Source organism: Pristis pectinata, chromosome 1 (genome assembly GCF_009764475.1).
Source record: "Pristis pectinata isolate sPriPec2 chromosome 1, sPriPec2.1.pri, whole genome shotgun sequence".
In the NCBI taxonomy this organism is placed as follows: domain Eukaryota; kingdom Metazoa; phylum Chordata; class Chondrichthyes; order Rhinopristiformes; family Pristidae; genus Pristis; species Pristis pectinata.
The window spans coordinates 81918250-81936664 of record NC_067405.1 but is presented as its reverse complement, the minus strand read 5'-3'; the positions used below and the strand labels follow the sequence as shown (position 1 = coordinate 81936664).

The 18415-nt window shown below is 43.4% G+C and overlaps 1 protein-coding gene across 2 annotated transcripts in view; it reads right to left on the bottom strand.

Moving 5' to 3' along the window:
* psen1 (presenilin 1) overlaps positions 1-17451 on the bottom strand; it is an 82185-nt gene extending 64734 nt beyond the window's left edge. The window contains exons 1-2 of one of the 2 annotated variants that reach the window (XM_052023243.1): positions 17311-17451; positions 12859-13005 (exon numbers count right to left, since the gene is read on the bottom strand). In XM_052023243.1, coding sequence (XP_051879203.1) covers positions 12859-12945 — 87 coding nt within the window. In that variant the 5' untranslated portion in view covers positions 12946-13005; positions 17311-17451. Of the gene's footprint in view, positions 1-5058; positions 5152-12858; positions 13006-17310 lie in introns of those variants that run through there. The other variant, XM_052023252.1, reaches the window with a different exon arrangement.
* Positions 17452-18415: the final 964 nt, after the last annotated feature.

The following is an 18415-nucleotide window of genomic DNA, read 5'->3' as shown; positions in this document are numbered from 1 at the left end:
CAGTGCATTCCATGCACCAACCACTCTCTGGGTGAAAAACCTCCCCTGACATCTCCCCTGAACCTCCCACCCATAACCTTAAAGCCATGACCTCTCGTCTTAAGCATTGGTGCCCTGGGAAGGAGACGCTGACTGTCTACTCTATCTATTCCTCTCAATATTTTATATACCTCTATCATGTCTCCTCTCATCCTCCTCCTTTCCAGTGAATAAAGCCCTAGCACCCTAAGCCTCTCCTCATATTCCATACGCTCTAATCCAGGCAGCATCCTGGTAAATCTCCTCTGCACCCTCTCCAATGCCTCCACATCCTTCCTATAATGTGGTGACCAGAACTGAACACAGTACTCTAAGTGTGGTCTAACTAGAGTTCTGTAAGGCTGCATCATCACTTCGCGGTTCTTAAACTCAATCCCATGATTTATGAAAGCTAACATCCTATAGGCCTTCTTAACTGCTCTATCCACCTGTGAGGCAACTTTCAGTGAACTGTGAATATGAACCCCCAGATCCCTCTGCTCCTCTACACGCCAAGTACCTTGCCATTTACCCTGTACTCTGCCCTGGAGTTTGTCCTTCCAAAGTGTACCACCTCACACTTCTCCGGATTGAACTCCATCTGCCACTTCTCAGTCCAGCTCTGCATCCTATCAATATCCCTCTGTAAGCTCCGACAGCCCTCCACACTATCCACAACACCGCCGATCTTAGTGTCGTCTGCAAACTTACTAACCCAGCCTTCCACCCCCTCATCTAAGTCATCTATAAATATCACAAAAAGTAGAGGTCCCAGAACCGATCCCTGCAGGACACCACTAGTCACTGTCCTCCAATCCGAGGGCACTCCCTCCACTACAACCCTCTGCTTTCTATAGGCAAGCCAATTCCTAATCCACACAGCCAAGCTTCCCTGGATCCCTTGGCCTCTGACCTTCTGAAGAAGCCTACCATGAGGAACCTTATCAAACACCTTACTAAAATCCATATAGACCACATCCACCTCACTACCCTCATCAATCTTCCTCGTCACCTCCTCAAAGAACCCTATCAGCCTTGTGAGGCAAGATCTTCCCTTCACAAAGCCATGCTGACTGTCCCTAATCAGTCCATGATTCTCTAGGTGTTCATAGATCCTCTCTCTTAGAATCCCCTCCAACAGCTTACCCACCACAGACATGAGACTCACCGGATGAGAGTCTCATGGATTTTAGTAAGGCGTTTGACAAGGTTCCACATGGTAGGCTTCTTCAGAAGGTCAGAGGGCATATGGGATCCAGGGAGGCTTGACCATGTGGATTCAGAATTGGCTTGCCTGTAGAAAGCAGAGGGTTGTGCTGGAGGGAGTGCATTCAGATTGGAGGGCTGTGACTAGCGGTGTCCCACAAGGAATGGTTCTGGGACCTCTAATTTTCGTAATATTTATTTATGACTTGGATGAGGGGCAGAAGGGTGGATTAGCAAGTTTGCAGATGACACAAAGGTCAGTGGTGTTGTGGATAGTGTGGAGGACTGTCGAAGATTGCAGAGGGATATTGATAGGATGCAGAGCTGGGCTGAGAAGTGGCAGACGGAGTTCAATCCGGAGAAGTGTGAGGTGGTGCACTTTGGAAGGACAAACTCCACGGAGGAGTACAAGGTTAATGGCAGGATTCTGGGTAGTGTAGAGGAGCAGAGGGATCTGGGGGTTCACATCCACAGATCACTGAAAGTTGCCTCACAGGTTGATAGGGTAGTTAAGTGTATGAGATGTTAGCTTTCATAAGTCGTGGGATCGAGTTTAAGAACCGCAAGGAAATGATGCAGCTCTACAAAATTCTGGTTAGACCACACTTGGAGTACTGTGTCCAGTTCTGGTCGCCTCATTATAGGAAGGATGTGGAAGTGTTGGAAAGGGTGCAGAGGAGATTTACCGGGATGCTGCCTGGTTTGGAGAGTATGGATTATGAGGAGAAACACGATAGAGGTATACAAAATATTAAGAGGAATAGATAGAGTAGACAGCCAGCGCCTCTTTCCCAGGGCAACAATACTCAATACAAGAGGGCATGGCTTTAAAGTAATGGGTGGGAAGTTCAAGGGAGATATCAGAGGGAGGTTTTTTTTAAACCCAGAAAGTGGTAGGTGCATGGAATGTGCTGCCTGGGGTAGTGGTGGAGGCAGGTACGTTGGTCAAGTTCAAGAGATTGTTAGATAAGCATATGGAGGAATTTAAAATAGGGGGATATGTGGGAGGAAAGGGTTAGATAGTCTTAGGCGTGGTTTAAAGGTCAGCACAACGTGGTGGGCCGAAGATTTTGGCTGGCTCAAAGTATTAGTATTGGTTTATTATTGGTCACTTGTACCGAGGTACAGTGAAAAACTTCTCTTGCATACCGTTCATACAGATCAATTCATTACACAGTGCATTGAGGTAGTACAGGGTAAAAACAATATCAGAATACAGAGTAAAGTGTCACAGCTACAGGGAAGTGCATTGCAGGTAGACAATAAGGTGCAAAGTCATAGCAAGGTAGATTGTGAGGTCAAGAGTCCATCTCATCATAAGGGAACTGTTCAATAGTCTTATCACAGCGGGATAGAAGCTGTCCTTGAGCCTGGTGGTAAGTGCCCTCAGGCTCATACCACCAGTAAAAGCACATGCAGTCCAAATTAGAGCAGCAAAATGGATCCAAAACTGGCTACAGCAGCAAGTGAAGGATGACAGTTTGCAGGCATTTCTGAGGCTGAAAAGCTATTGCCAGCAGTGTTCCACAAACTCAGTACTTGGTCCCTTGTTTTCTTCAGTATACCTTAATGATTTCAACCAAAATGAGAAAGTGGTGTACTAATGATACTAAAATTGGCCGTGTGGTTGACAGTAAAGAGGACAGACTCAGGATGTACGACAATGTACCAGTTACTTGGGCAGCAAGTGGAAAGAAGTTAATGCAGATAAGTGGTGGTGATGCAGCTGAAGAGGCAACAGGCAAGGATAGACACAATTACTGTATTAGGCATGGAGGAACAAAGGAACCTTGGAGTCTATGTCCACAGATCCTTGCAGGTATGACAGCTCAATTAGCTGGTAAGAGGGCAAAGACAATGCTTTCCTTTTTAGCCAAGGCACAGAATACAAGAGCAGGAAGGTTATGTTAGAACTGAATACAAGACCTGTTAGGCTTGTACTGTGCAGAGCTCCAGTCACCACATTACATTTAGGAGATAATTGTACTAGAGAGGCTGCAAGGGAGATTTATAGCGATGTTGCCAGGACTGGAAAATTATTGCACTGAGAAAAGTTTGGATATGCTGGGGTTATTTTCTTAGGAATACAGGAGGCTGACTGGGAAGTCTTGATAATGGAGTGTAAAATGTCGAAGGGATAAGAGTGACTAGCAGAGGATCAAACACCAGATGCATTGACTTAAAGTAAGTGGTAGTAGGATGATTAGAGGGGAGATAAGGAAATATATTTTTTTTTATACAGGGGATGCTGGGAGCAGTAGAGCCAGAAACCTTCAACACATTTAAACTTGGGTGTGAACTTAGAGCCATGACCTGCAGGGCTGCTGACAACACTGGGGGTGGGATGAACTTGTATAGCTCTTTGACCAGCATAGACACAATGGCTTCTTTGTCATATTTTCCAAGATTACAACTCAGAATCTGCAATCAGAGACTTGCTGAGTTATACAATATCGCCAACTTGTTCTTTGCCAGAATCTGGTTCTGCAATGATCAGCAATTTAGAATGAAGTCACTCAAAACTTTAAAAGCTCATGTAACCTTATACCTTATGACCATAAGGAGCCAAAATCAAAACTGCATGTTTAACCTTTTTTGCTCTGACAAGCAATGTAATTACCAGTTCAACTGGATCTTGTAGTTAATATCCTACTGGTAAAAACAACACAGCTCAGAGGAATGATAATTAAAATGTTCACAAGCATTTAGAACTAAAAGACAAAGTGTCAAAGGGAGCTCCATGCTCAATACTAACACTAGGTATATGAAATTCATCAAATTTTCAAAAGTACATTAAAACAAACAGTAATGACAATGGTTTAGAGGGCAATAAATTAACAAGTGTAACTGTGGATAGTATTGCCTCTGTAGTGTTGACAGGTATCTGAAAACACTTCTAAGTAACTTGACTGTTGCACTGTTATGCTCTGATAAGAGCAAAGAACAAAATTGGCAGTCACAGAGAGTCTGTTATGAAAATTCTGCTCTACAAGCTAAACGACTTGTTTCTGACCAGTATAAACTTGCCCCCTTCCAATTGAGTAACAGCACAATTAATATTTTCTGGGTAGGGCAACAAATCGCTCCAAATAGCTGGTAACATTTCTTAAATAACTTGATTCATACAAAAATAACAGGAATAGACCACTCCAGCCCCTCAAGCCTGCCCTGCCATCCAATATCATGCTGATCTCTCCCAAGTTCATCACTTCTTCTGTGCCAGTTACCCCACAGCCCTCAATTCCCTGATCTTTCCAAAATGTATCTACTTTCTCTTTAAATACCCCCCATGATCTAGCCTTCACAATCTCCCTTGAGGAAAAGAACTGCAATGATTCACCACCCTCTGCAAGAAGTTCCTACACACCTCAGTTTTAAATGGACTGGCCACTCACCTCATAACCATGTCCACTCGTTTGGAACTCTCCTGCTAATGGAAATCTCAACATTTACCTCTGTCAAGCCCTCTAAGGATATTATGTTTCAATAAGATCATCTCTCATTTTTCTAAACTCTAAAGAATATAGATCTAATTTCTTTAGCAACTTGTGATAGAACAACCTTCTCATCTCAATAACTAGCCTGGTGAATCTCTTTTGGACTGCCCCTGCTACCAATATATCTTTTCTTAAGGGACCAAACTGCACGGTACTCCACTTGTGGCCTGACCAGTATCCTGTACAATTGAAACAATAATTCCCTATTCCTAAGCACCAACATTCTTGCAGTAAAGGCCAATGTGCCATTTGCCTTCCTAACCGTTAGCTCTACCTGCCGACTTCTTGCGATTCATGCACTAGAACACATAGATACTTCTGTTCGGCACTCACCTGACAAACTTTTGCCACTCAGGCAATGGTCCACTTTAGATTCCTTTTACTGAGCCTCACGCCTTCCTACATTAAACTCCATTTGCCAGGCTTTCACCCAACCGCTCTATATCCCATAGAATCATTATTTCCTCATTGCAACATACCCTTCCACCCATTTTCATGTCATCAGCAAACTTGGATAACTTGCACTCCGCCCCTCCTCCAGGTCATTAACATAAACTGTAAATAGTTGAGGGCCAATAACTGATCCTTGGGCATTCCACCAGCTACATCCTTCCAGCCTGAAAAAGACCAGTTATTCCAACTCTGCCTTCCATGCCATGACCAATCTTTCGCCCACACCAACACTTCCAAATATCATGACCCCTCATCTCGTGTACCTGCCTCTTCTGTCAAGGTCATCAGCACCTTGTCAAAGATTCATGGCACAGATACAAGAAAATTTGGCATTTGTAAAAAAAAATGTTTAAATGAACATTGTTCTGAAGAAAAATATTAATACGATTTCAAAGAGAAATGCTGGGTGAATTTATTGATATACCTAACAGAGACAAGTCCAAGGAGGGTCATGTTATTTGGTGTATAGCGTATGCTACCTGGCAATTAATCATGTTCCATTAGAGTGAAAAGGACTTCAGCAGGGGAAGGAAATAGATATATAGCAGCTGTCCAATTTCTCTCTTGTTTTGAGAGGTATGGGCCAATTGGGACTAGCTTAAATGGGAATCTTGTTCGATATGGACCAGTTGGGCTGAAGGGCTTGTTTCCCAACTCTCTGGTTTCCCCTCACTCCACTAATACAAACTGGGGGTCAAATCTAGATCATTCTATGTAGATTTCAGTTCTGTACCAGCCAATAAACTTAGCAACTAAATCTGCCTAACACCAAGTAATGACAGTCATCAGTAAAACTACAGGCATTTATCTTTTACATCTTTAATAAATAAAATATTAAAAGGAGAAATATTTAAAAGAATTTTAAAATTTTATCGGAATGCTCCAGCCATATTTAACAGCCTGCAGATAGACAGGGCTTCTATAAAATTCCAAAGACTTAAGTAATATAATTCAATTTGCCCTTGAGAGTTTAGCAACTGCTACAACTTAGCTGCAAAGCAAAATGTTGAGGAACTTCTAACCCAGTTAGTTGCTTGTTCATTTCTTTATGTATGTGGCTCTAACTAGTTACTTTTGTCCTCGGCCTGCAAGAGCTTGAAAATGTATATTATAGAATGGAAGAAAAACATGAAAGATTTCATAAAGGATATATTTAAGGCCATCTGCACATAGTTTAAATATTTCTCAATTTTCTCCTTTCAGTGGGGCTTCTCAGTAACATCCCAGCAGATGTTTTACCTCAGACATAGGTCAGGCAGGGGCTGCCAGTGCACATCACCTCTCATAACTCCCAGTGGTTCTCTTTCCAGTCAGCTACTGGGCATTTAACTAGCAATGGGACACTACATTCAGTTCTTCTTCTTTCATAGCTGTGAATCTTTTAAACCCAATCACTCTTGGTCTGTGGCCTACACAATAGGTCACCATTAGAGGTGGCTTCCTCTCGGGATCTCCAGAGAGAATAATGCCATGAGGACAGACAACATGAATCCTGGTTTATCCAATGAAGATTTTTACAATGCATAGAAGGATTTTATGGGGTAAATACAAACATACTATTTCACTGGTGGGAGAATAAGGGGAAATCAGTTTCTATCAAAGATGCTAAAATGTGTAACTTGTTTTGCTCCATCTCTCAAAACTGGGATTGAAAAGGCTTTTGTTAGGAAAGGTTATTATCAGGCAAAGGTAGGAAACAGGGGTTATGATATGGATCAACTATAGACATGGTGCGCCAAAAGATCTGCTGTATGAATCTATGACCTAAGTGATTGATCAGAGGGAGTGAGTGGCCTCTATCTCGAATAAAGGACTCAATTATAGGATGGGGGAAGGATGAACAAAAAAACATAGCTTGAAGTCACAAAGCCTTGGGAAAACATTAAGCAAAAATACTTGCAGATGGTAGAAATGAAAAAGAAAAATTGTTGGATGAGCTCAGCAGGTAAGCTGTGTCCATGGAGAAAAAAACAAAATCAATGTTTTAAGTCAAGGATCCTTCATCAGATCTAGAAAAGTGGGAAAAGTAGTAATTAAAGTTGAGAGAGCTTGAGAGAATAGATGAAATGTCTGTGATAGGCACAGACCAGGTAACAATTACTTTAAAAAACAGAAATTAAAAATCAACATGAGAAAAAACAAGATACAAACAGAAAGAGTTACAACCACATCTGTAGGTTTTGGAATGTAGAGGGTGACGGGAATGAAGGAGAGAGAAACACTGCCTAGAGCCATTACAGAAATCCCCTCTAATCTCTTCACCTTGAAGTGCGTCTTCTCACTAAGTTTTGATGCAAGTTAGTGACCAAGAGATTAACTATTTCCCTTGCCACAGATGCTGCCTGGCCTGCTGGTTATTCCCTGCATTTTCTGTTTTCTGCTCCTTTTAAAAGATTCTTCTTATCACTAATATCTCAGAGGTTCAGCTGAACTAGTCAGACTAGACCAGTACTAGATAGTATGGATTGTACTTATTTCTGGAGGTATCCTGACAACAAATTCCCTCAGCCAATACAAAGTAAATATGATCAGCAACTTCCACACATACACAAAATAACTGACAGGTTGAGTTCAGGCTCAACTTTAAACTTAGATCCATCTGGGAAAATAGCCATTCTGTACAAATGAAGAATCTCAGCTGAGTTTCTTGGATACAGACTTCCATGTCATTGTGTAGTTACAAAACTGTCCCAACAGGGAAGAGAGACATCCATTACATCAGGTACAGACCTCTGCACACATTATGGTTCACATCTTTGCATGGCCCATAGCCTACCTGATCAGGTCTGACAGCTTCTTCAGCCATCCCCTCTCTAAGGGTCAGCAAAGGAACACACTCCTCATTTTCATCAGCACTATCCATTTTCAAACTGGCCTGCTCACAACTTTGGCAGGTTGTAGATGCTTTTCTTTCTATGTCCAGATATGCCTGGTCAGGAACCTAAAGAACGAGGCAGTAGTTTCATGAGCCAATGCTAGGGATGAAAACGAAGGGTAAGACTGCAAATAAACCTAAAGAATATGATATTCCCTTCTCCAATGCTACATTCCTTGCCACTGAAGTGGAGCGTTGATTACTTGCACCAACTCTATCTGGGGCAGCCTCTGCAGGCAGATTCACCACTGTGACTGCTAAGAAACTGCAAGAATTCTGCACAACCCAAGTCCATCAAGAGCCTACAGTTAGAGCAGTCACAATGACAGCAGTGACTAGATGTATGGAAGTTTGGGGCTTCCTTGTTCACGCACTTACTGAGCATCGAGCAGCTGTCTGATCTGGGGCTAAATGCTGCAGTCTTCCTCAGAGCTGTTTCTTTCTTTCTTCAGGCCATGAGAACTGGCTTAAGCCAAGCCCAGGCTTTAAGGGGCATCTCAAACAGGCACAGACAGATGGAGGAGCCAGGAAAACTAGTGAGGGAATTCTAGAGATTGCAACCTACACATATGAAGATTCACAAACCAGTGCCAGAGGACTGGAAACAAGTAAGGCAGAGCAGAGAAAGTAGTGTTTCTGGCTGATGAAAGTTACAAAGGAAGACAGTCAAGACGTGAAAAATCAAACATGTGGATGAGAATTTAAAAATCCAGTTGCTCTAATCAATGATAGTCAGCAGAACAGGGGTGATGGATGGACAAGGGCTATTACAAGTGTTAATTGTGTATTGCCAGTACTCAAAAGCAAAAGAACGAACTTCCAGGACATCAAACCTTTCCATGTATTGATCTCTGACCTGCAGCAGCTCTGACATCAATACCTCACAATCACCTCACTAGAGCTCACTTAATACAAGGAGCTCCAAATAAACCACATCAATCAGGACAAATTCAGATTCAATCCCCACTTAGTGGATAGTTAAAGCTCAATCTGGCAGTCACAACACATAATGTGCCTCAGCATTGAGGTGGAAAAGGGAGAATGTAGGTTAAAGTCCTCCTTGCTAAGCATTCACAAGCTGGGGAATGGAAAACAAGGATAATGAAGGACAGGCATCACGTGTTAACTGAAAGGAAAGCATTTATAACTGTAAAAGTGTGAAATATGCACAGGAGTTTAGGGACAAATTTTTAAAGAAAGGAAGTTCTCAGTTAGATGTTTCAAGGGAAAGTCACATTGCAAGCCCCAGAAAAGCAAGTTTCCAGCTTCACCGAGTTAACTTCAACAGCATGGGTTTTCAAGGTCTCAGCACACACCTCTGAACAAAACCTGGCTGAGCTGTTTCCCTCACTGATTCCAGACACTGGGGACCGGTATTCGCCGATCCAGGAGACAACAGTTTGCAGTGATAAGTTTTTGATATATATTTAGAGCTGAGAAAGATCTCAACAACTGACCTCATTTCATTATCCAGGTAACTAAACAGAACGGGAGAGCACAGCAAGCACTTCAGCTGGGAAAAATAACAATATACAGTGGCATGCAAAGTTTGGGCACCCCTGGTCAAAATTTCTGTTACTGTGAATAGCTAAGCGAGTAAAAGATAATCAGATTTCCAAAAGGCATAAAGTTAAAGATGATACATTTCTTTAATATTTTAAGCAAGATTACTTTCTTATCTCCATCTTCTACAGTTTCAAAATAACAGAAAAGGAAAAGGGACCGATGCAAAGGTTTGGGCACCCTGCAGGGTCAGTACTTAGTAACACCCCCTTTGGCAAGTATCACAGCTTGTAAATGCTTTCTATAGCCAGCTAAGAGTCTTTCAATTCTTGTTTAGGGGATTTTCACCCATTCTTCCTTGCAAAAGGCTTCTAGTTCTGAGAGATTCTTGGGCCATCTTGCATGCACTGCTCTCTTGAGGTCTATCCACAGATTTTCAATGATGTTTAGGTCGGGGGACTGTGAGGGCCATGGCAAAGCCTTCAGCTTGTGCCTCTTGAGGTAGTCCATTGTGGATTTTGTGGTGTGTTTAGGATCGTTATCCTGTTGTAGAAGCCATCCTCTTTTCATCTTCAGCATTTTTTTTTTACAGACGGTACGATGTTTGCTTCCAGAACTTGCTGGTATTTAGTTGAATTCATTCTTCCCTCTACCAGTGAAATGTTTCCCGTGCCACTGGCTGCAACACAAGCCCAAAGCATGATCGATCCACCCCCGTGCTTAACAGTTGGAGAGGTGTTCTTTTCATGAAATTCTGCACCCTTTTTTCTCCAAACATACCTTTGCTCATTGCGGCCAAAAAGTTCTATTTTAACTTCATCAGTCCACAGGACTTGTTTCCAAAATACATCAGGCTTGTTTAGATATTCCTTTGCAAACTTCTGATGCTGAATTTTGTGGTGAGGACGCAGGAAAACTTGGAGAAAAAGGGGTACAGAAATTTTGACCGGGGTGCCCAAACTTTTGCATGCCACTAATGCTGTTCATCAGGAGCACTCCAGATTTTACGATCTTCCCCAACTGCCTACATGTATGGGCATTAAGACCTCAAGGGTTCAAACCACATATTGGCATCATGTTGCCTGACCCCTAAGTACCAATTCAAGTAGTAAAATTGAGGTAGCATAGCCCTTTAAACATCAACACACATTTGTGGTGCAGCTTGTGGAGCCGCTGCCCGACAGCTCGTGGAGCCGCTGCCCGACAGCTCGTGGAGCCGCTGCCCGACAGCTCAAGCCATTCGGGTTCAATCCTGATCTCCGCTGCTTGGAGAGTGTAGCATTTGTACATTCTCCCACTGAATGCGTGGGTTTCCCCTGGGTGCACTGGTTTCATCCCACATCCCAAGCACGTATTGGTTGGTGGGTAGTTTGGCCACTGTGAGCTGCCCCTAGTGTTAGATAAGTGGCAGAATCTGGGTGGAGTTGACGGGAATATGGGGAGAATAAAACAGGATTAGTGTAAATGGGTGGCTGGTGGCCTGCTCAGTGGTCAAAAGACCTGTTTAAGTGTCAAGTGAACAGAAACATCCAGCTTCTACTCCCAATATTAAGTTAAGTACAGACGTGTCACAGAAGGAATGGTGACATTTCAAACTATATTGAATAAGCCTTTGCTAAGGGTAGAAGAGAAGAGGCCCGATCCCAGGGTGAAGAATAATCTCAATCTGAATAGCACAAACTGAAATCTAAAAAATCTGAAAGGACAGTTGTTTAATAAAACAGACATCCTTCAAACCAAAAATTCCAATCCCAATCAGTTGGAAAGCCACGAATTGGCAACACCAATGTAGAGATGTTCTCTCAGTGAATCTGCCATATCAGTCATGAGAGGTATGCACCCTTATGATTCAATGGATTAAACTACTTCAGAGATGTGCTGATTGCAGTGGTGTAAAAGGTACAAGTCCACATTTTTAAAAAAATTATTCATTCTTTTTAAAATCTGGGCATCACTGGCAAGTCCAGTATTTATTGCCCATCCCCAATTGTGCCTCGTTAGGTCATCTTGGAGGGTATTTTAAAAGGTCAATAGCACTTGTGGGCCCAGACTCACCCATGGACCCGACTTGTTAAAGATGCCAGATTTTCTTCCCTGAAGGGCACTAAATGAATCAGACAGGTTTTTACAACAATCTGGTGTAGCTGGTGTCATCATTACTGATGGCTCTTTCCAACAATGCAAAATCCACAGCTCCCACAATGGAATTTGAACTCAGGAGTCTCTGGATAACCAGCCCAGTACTTTAACCATACACAACATAATATGAACAGTGTGGAGAAACAAATCACAGCAAATGTACTGAGACCCAGAAAAAAAAATAATTCTGAGAACATTATGGGGATATCTGGAGCAATATTATTGGAACAGAAAGGAAGAGAATATCAGTTAAGTGTTGTCAAAATTAAAGTACAAAAGTAATCCAAATAGAACAGTACAGTACAGGAACAGGCCTACAATATCTGTGCTGACCACGATGTCAGAATGTCACAACAATCTATAGTATTGAAAAAGAGCAATCCCACGTATAGTTGATTGGTGAGGAAGGTCATCAGCACTGAAATTAGAGCCAGGAATGTCAAGCAACAAACATTAAATAAAATCAGATATCTTTATTTGTCAAATATACATCAAAACACAGTGAAATGCATCTTTTGCATAGAGTGTTCTGGGGGCAGCCCACAAGTGTTGCCACGCTTCTGGCACCAACATAGCATGCCCACAACTTCCTAACCTGTACGCTTTTGGAACGTGGGAGGAAACCAGAGTACCAAGAGGAAACCCACACAGACACACGAGTAGAACATACAAACTCCTTACAGATAGCAGCCAGAAATAAACCCGGGTTGCTGGTGCTGTAATAGCATTACACTAACCACTGCACTATCAAGCTGAATTGCTCCTTATAAAGCTCCTGTGCATTTGATGACTTGAACCCCAAGTAATCAATAACTTGCACGAGGTCATTGCTCCTCAGTGAGTATTCTATCTATACTTTTACATAGAATAACACATCACAGGTTTCTGCCCATTACGCCAGTGGCAACACTTTGGTAGAGCTCTCTATTTAGTCCCACTCTTTCCAGACAATCATTGCCCAATGATTTACCTAACTCTCGAAAGTTAGATAAATGATCTAGAAAGTTACAGCTGAATCTACTTCTAACACTTGCAAGGCAGCACATTCCAGATAATCATGAAAAGCTCTTCTCATCTTGCCAACCCACCCCAGATCCCATTTTCTGTCAACTGTCTTAAATTGGTGCCCTTTGGCTACAAGGTGTCAAATCAGAAGACAGATCTCACCGAATTGTTCTGAGTGTTTTCTGAGGTAGTTTCCTTTGACTGCCCAGCCTGAAAGGCAGGCACAATCTGAGCAGATAGTTCCGACATTGGGGATATCCCTTGGAGTAAATCAGTCTCACTCGTTAATGTAGGTACAGCACCTTCTCACTGAAAGAGACAATAGAAAAATAACAATTAGTTATCCACCCATAATCCTTCATTTAACCACTATCTTTAAGACACCCAATAAAATTAGCTTTCCCTAATCATTCAATATTCTTTGATGACTTGTTGGCATAGACAGATGCATCAAAGGTATTCAGCTTATCTCCAAGCCCACAGTCCACCAATAAAGAATCAATGCTTCAGAATTGGGAGCTTCTTGCCCTTTTCAGACTAGAGAGCTATAGCAAGGCTGAGTTCACATGGGTTCTTTATTGCAATACAAATACAAAAGAGTGTATCTTGGTGAGACTACAGTCTGCATGCCAAAGATCTTAAAATACCTGGAAATAGCTAACACAATGTTAAATAAATTAAATCCTTGGAATATGCAGAGTATTACACAAAGTTTGAAACAGCAAGTACAAAAATAAAATTGCTTGAATTCAGGGGCACTTAGTTTAGGATGTGGGGGAACCATATTGTTCAATTTTTTTTCCAATCATTACTCATGTTATACTAGTGACATCACTACTAACCCATCTGGAGTCTGTAAACTTTTTTGCTGAACAAAATTTAATCAACAGGAAGTGCAAAAAATACTTTGGCGGTCTGGCAGCAACTGAAAAAACAGAATAAGAGTTAATGTTTCTGGTCAATGACCTGTTCTGACACCAGTTCTGATAACAGATCATTGACTGCAAACATCAGCTCCTGTGTCTCCACAGATACTGGATGCTCTATTAATATTTCCACTATTTTGTCTTTATTTCCAGTTACTAGCCTCTAAGTTTATTGGTTTTCAAAGATTGATTCATCTCAATTTTGAAATTTTCCAATCAATGCCAGCCACAAGAGTTCTCTTCTGGGGGGTGAGTTCCAGATTTTCACTGCCAATCATGTGCCAGCTGTGATCACCCATGAATATTCCATATGACATATAAAGAGGCCATTTATCCCACTGAGTCTATGTTGCCTCACAGAACAATCCCATTCCCCACTAATTTTTCCACTATTCTTCCCACATTCCCATTTTAGCTGACTCCTCTCCCCCCCCCTCCACAACTATACAGGGCTGTTCAGGTTACCGAAATTCACCCTTACAGAATTCAAGCAGCTACCAAAAAATTTGAGATATGGAATAAAATTCACATACAGAACTTGTGAACAAAAAAAAAAGGAAATACACATTTTTTTCCAAACTTATGCTTGTTGAAGAATGGACAGATGAATGGCTTCACTTTACAGAAAACCAAAATAAGGATTGTTTCCTAGGAATGCAACCCCCACATAATGCAGGGGGTTGCCTGTAATTCTACGACTTTCCTACACAGACAATTTACAATGGCTAATGAAGTGGGAGAAAACTAGAGCAGTAACGGAGACAGCACTGCAAGTCAGGATTGAACCAGGGTTCCTGGAGCTGTGAAGTAGTAGCTCTACCAACTGCACCCACCATGTTGTCCCTGGTTGGATGAAAAATATTTAAAGTAAATTGCAATAAGACATCACGGGTTGTTTTAAAGTCAGAATTGCATAGCATAGAATCCATCATGTCCATGCCCGTCATTTTGCCCATCTACACTAATGACCTTTGCCTGCATTACGACTGTATCTTTCTATACCTTGCTTACTCCACTGCCTTTCTAAATGTCTCAAACATAGAACAGTACAACACAGGAACAGGTCCTTCAGCTCATGTTGTGCTGAACTAATTAAATGCCAAACTAAACTAAGCTCTTCTGCCTACACAATGTCCATATCCCTCCATTCTCTGCACATTCACGTTCCTATCTAAGAGCTTCTTGAACGCCTCTATTGTATGTGCCTCCTCCACCACCACCACCGGCAGCACATTCCAGGCACCCACCCCTCTTAAAAAAACTTGCCCCACACATCTCCTTTGAATTTACGCCCTGTCATCTTAAATGCATCCCCCCGGATTAGACATTTTGACCCTGCGAAAAAGATACCAGCTGTCTATCTATGCCTCTCAATCTTATAAACTTCTATCAGATCTCCCCTCAGCCTCCACTGCTCCAGAGAAAAGAATTCAAGTTTGGCTTATAGCAAATGCCCTCTAATCCTTGCAACACTCCGGTAAACCTCTTCTGCACCCTCTCTAAACCCTCTACATCCTTCCTGTAATGGGGCAACCAGAATTGAATGCAATACTGCAGATACAGCCTAACTAGAGTTTTACAAAGCTGCAACATAACTTCGATTCTTGAACTCAATGCCTTGAGTAAACAGTGATAGTATTTGACTCCACCACCTACTCTGGTAGCAGGTTCCAGATATTAACCACTACTATGAGTAAAAGACACCATGTTCCTTATAATTTTACATACCTCTATCAGATTACCCTTCAGCTTTCTTTACTCCAGGGAAACCAAGCTCAGCCTATCCAATCTCACCCCATAACTAAAGTCCTCCAATTCAGGCAACATCCTGGATCCTCTGCGTTCTCTCCAAGACAATCACATCCTTCTTAATATTGTGTTGACCAGAGGTGCACACAATACTCCAAGTGCAGTCTATCCAGTGTTTTATTAAGTTGCAACATATCATCTCAACTTTTATATTCTATGCCCCAACATATGAAGGCAAACATGTCATATGTCTTCTTCACCATCTTATCTACCCACGTGGCCATCTGGTGTTGGCATCAGTGGAGTATTATCAACCAAAATTGGAATTGAGCACCTACGATATCAGAGATGATGACAAGATAGTCAAGAGGTAGGCTTTTCAGAAGCATTAAAGGACAAATGGAGAGCAGAGATCCAGACAGTTAGCAGAGGGAATTCCAGAATGCAAGCCCTATGCAGAAGGCACAGCCACCAAAGGTTGTGAAAAAAAATTGACGTTCAAGAAGCCTTCAAGACCTCTGTTCAAATTCTGGCTAATGGGACGTAACAGATGTGGCTAGGGGTAAACCCACAATGGGATTTATAAATGATGAGAACTTTCACTGAAACTGCCAAAATGGAGGCAAAAAGATATCATTGCATTTCAGGAGTGAGTGGAACCTGGTGCAAGTCAACTAGGGGAAGGAAGAGTTTTGAATTTCCTCAAGTGTATGAAGTTGCCTAAACCATGTCATGTTTCAGGTGTACGTTGATGACATCCAGCTCCACTCAACATATCCCTCCTGACTCTCTGACTGTTAAAATTGATTATCCAAATTCCATTACTGGATCAGGAGAAACTTCCTCATTATACTGGCCAGATAAGACAAGGTTAGGCCAACCCAGCTGAATGACAAAACATTCAGGGGTGAAGCAAGGTAGTCACTGCTGGTTAGGAGTTGTCCTCTCAAGTCTCATTAACACATTAAAAGAACAAAGCAGAAGGCAGACAACTAACTATGGAATACAGGTTATGTAAAAGCAAGTGCATCACTTATCAATCAATCCAGAACATCATGTTATAAGAGGAACAAAATAAACAGTTGATGTTGCATTATTCTCTTTTCTTAACACACTAGCCAATGACCTGTGAAGATGATATAGGCAAGTCTGTGTTAAAGTTCACCCCTTAAATTGTGGGGTACTGCTAGGTATAATTGGATGTCACACTTTATATACACAGCCAATTGTTCACCTTTCAAATAGAGGTAAAACCAAGTAACACCACTGCTGTTCCCTACAGCCAATATGCTTTACGGCTGCTTATGTAACTAGGTACAGGATGCTTACATTTCAAAATCTAATTGCTAAATACAAGACAGTAAAACAGAGTTAGTGCAGATTTGTTAAATAAAACTAGTACTCAACAAGCTCATTTTTGGAGGATGAATGACCAGTCTGATAAATGAACAAGGAAGCATAACAACAGTAGAGCAAAGGTGATCACAGAAGACATTCTGACAGAATATTAGGACAGGAGTAAGGAAACGCAAAACAATCTGCCCCGAAACAGGCAGGTCAACTGAAGAGAGAGCCGGCTGGGGTGGGGGAAAGAGAGAGCAGGTCGGCGTTGGGGAAGAGAGAGCCGGCCGGGATGTAGGGCCATATATCTCAGCCGTGACCTAACACAGTGACAGTCGCTGGAGCAGTCGGTGCCAACAGGTGTATGTCACAGGCGGATCCAAGGGACGTGGGTACCGCCAGGTCACATCCCACTGCAGCGCACTGACTGTGGGAGACCAGTCGGCCGGGAGAGGGCCGGAGCCAACACCGAGCATACGGGCTCTGCTCCCACCCAAGCCAACACATCCCGGGCCGGGCCCCCGACTGCCGGCCAGCTCCGGGCCCCCCACCGCCCCGACTGCCGGCCAGCTCCGGGCCCCCCACCGCCCCGACTCACAGTGAGCTCCTGCCCGATCACCACTGACGCCCGTACCCGCCACCTTCGCCGCGCCGCCCGGTGTGACGACACTTTCCGGTGCGTGGGCGGAGCCGCACCACAGACGTCACCGCTGTAACAGGCGATCCCCGCGAATCTCCCGCTTCTTCTTCACGTGCCGGCCCCCCAACCCCTGCAACAGACCCCTCCCCCCAGCATCAGGGCGCTTCCCTGGCAACAAGTCCCACCCCTAGCAACAGCTCTTCCCGAGCAAAAGGCTCCTATGTCAGAACCAGCCCCAACCCTGGCACTGGGTCCTCCCCCAGCATCAGGGCCCTTCCCTGACAACAGACCACCAGGTATCGGGTTCTTTTCACAGCAATAGGCTACCCCTCCCGAAGCAACAACAAGCCCCTTCCCTGCGATAGGCCCCTCCCCCAGCGAGGCCACCCCAGCAACAACCCCTCCCACCAGCAACGCCTCTCCCTCCCCCCCCCCCCCCCCCCCCCCACCCCCCCCCCCCCAGCAGCAGCTCCCCATTCCTGGGCATCAGAGTCCTGCCCTGACAGTAGGCCGCCCCTGGCAACGAACCCCCTCCCCCAATACAGGTCTCTCCCCCACCTACGGCAGCTATCTCTCTATCAGCCTCCATCCCCCACTCTAACCACAACCCCTGCCTATGCAGCCCTTCCCTAGCCAACCCTCTCCCACCCCACCCTTGCCACTCGCTTCATCTGGTCTACCTGCCTCCACCAACCCCTCCCTACTGGTTAAGGCGTGGTGCAGCAGCTAATGTCCGGCGGTGAAATAATCAACGAGTGTACTCGAGTCGTGCTTAACATGTTTGGTTAACGGTGTGAAAAGCAACAAACCTGCAGACTCTGGAAACACTCATCTGTGGAAAGATGAGAGAGTTAGTTAGGGTCGAAGACCCTTGGTCAGAACTGTATATGATTTTGTTTCTGTTTCATGATGTGCTGGTTAATGTTTACAAGATATAATGTGGTACAGTATACTTATGTACCTGTGATGCTGCTGCAAACAAGTTTTCCATTGTACCTGTACCTCACCATACTTGTGCACATGACAATAAACTCGACTTTACTATAGGGCATAGGATGCTGCG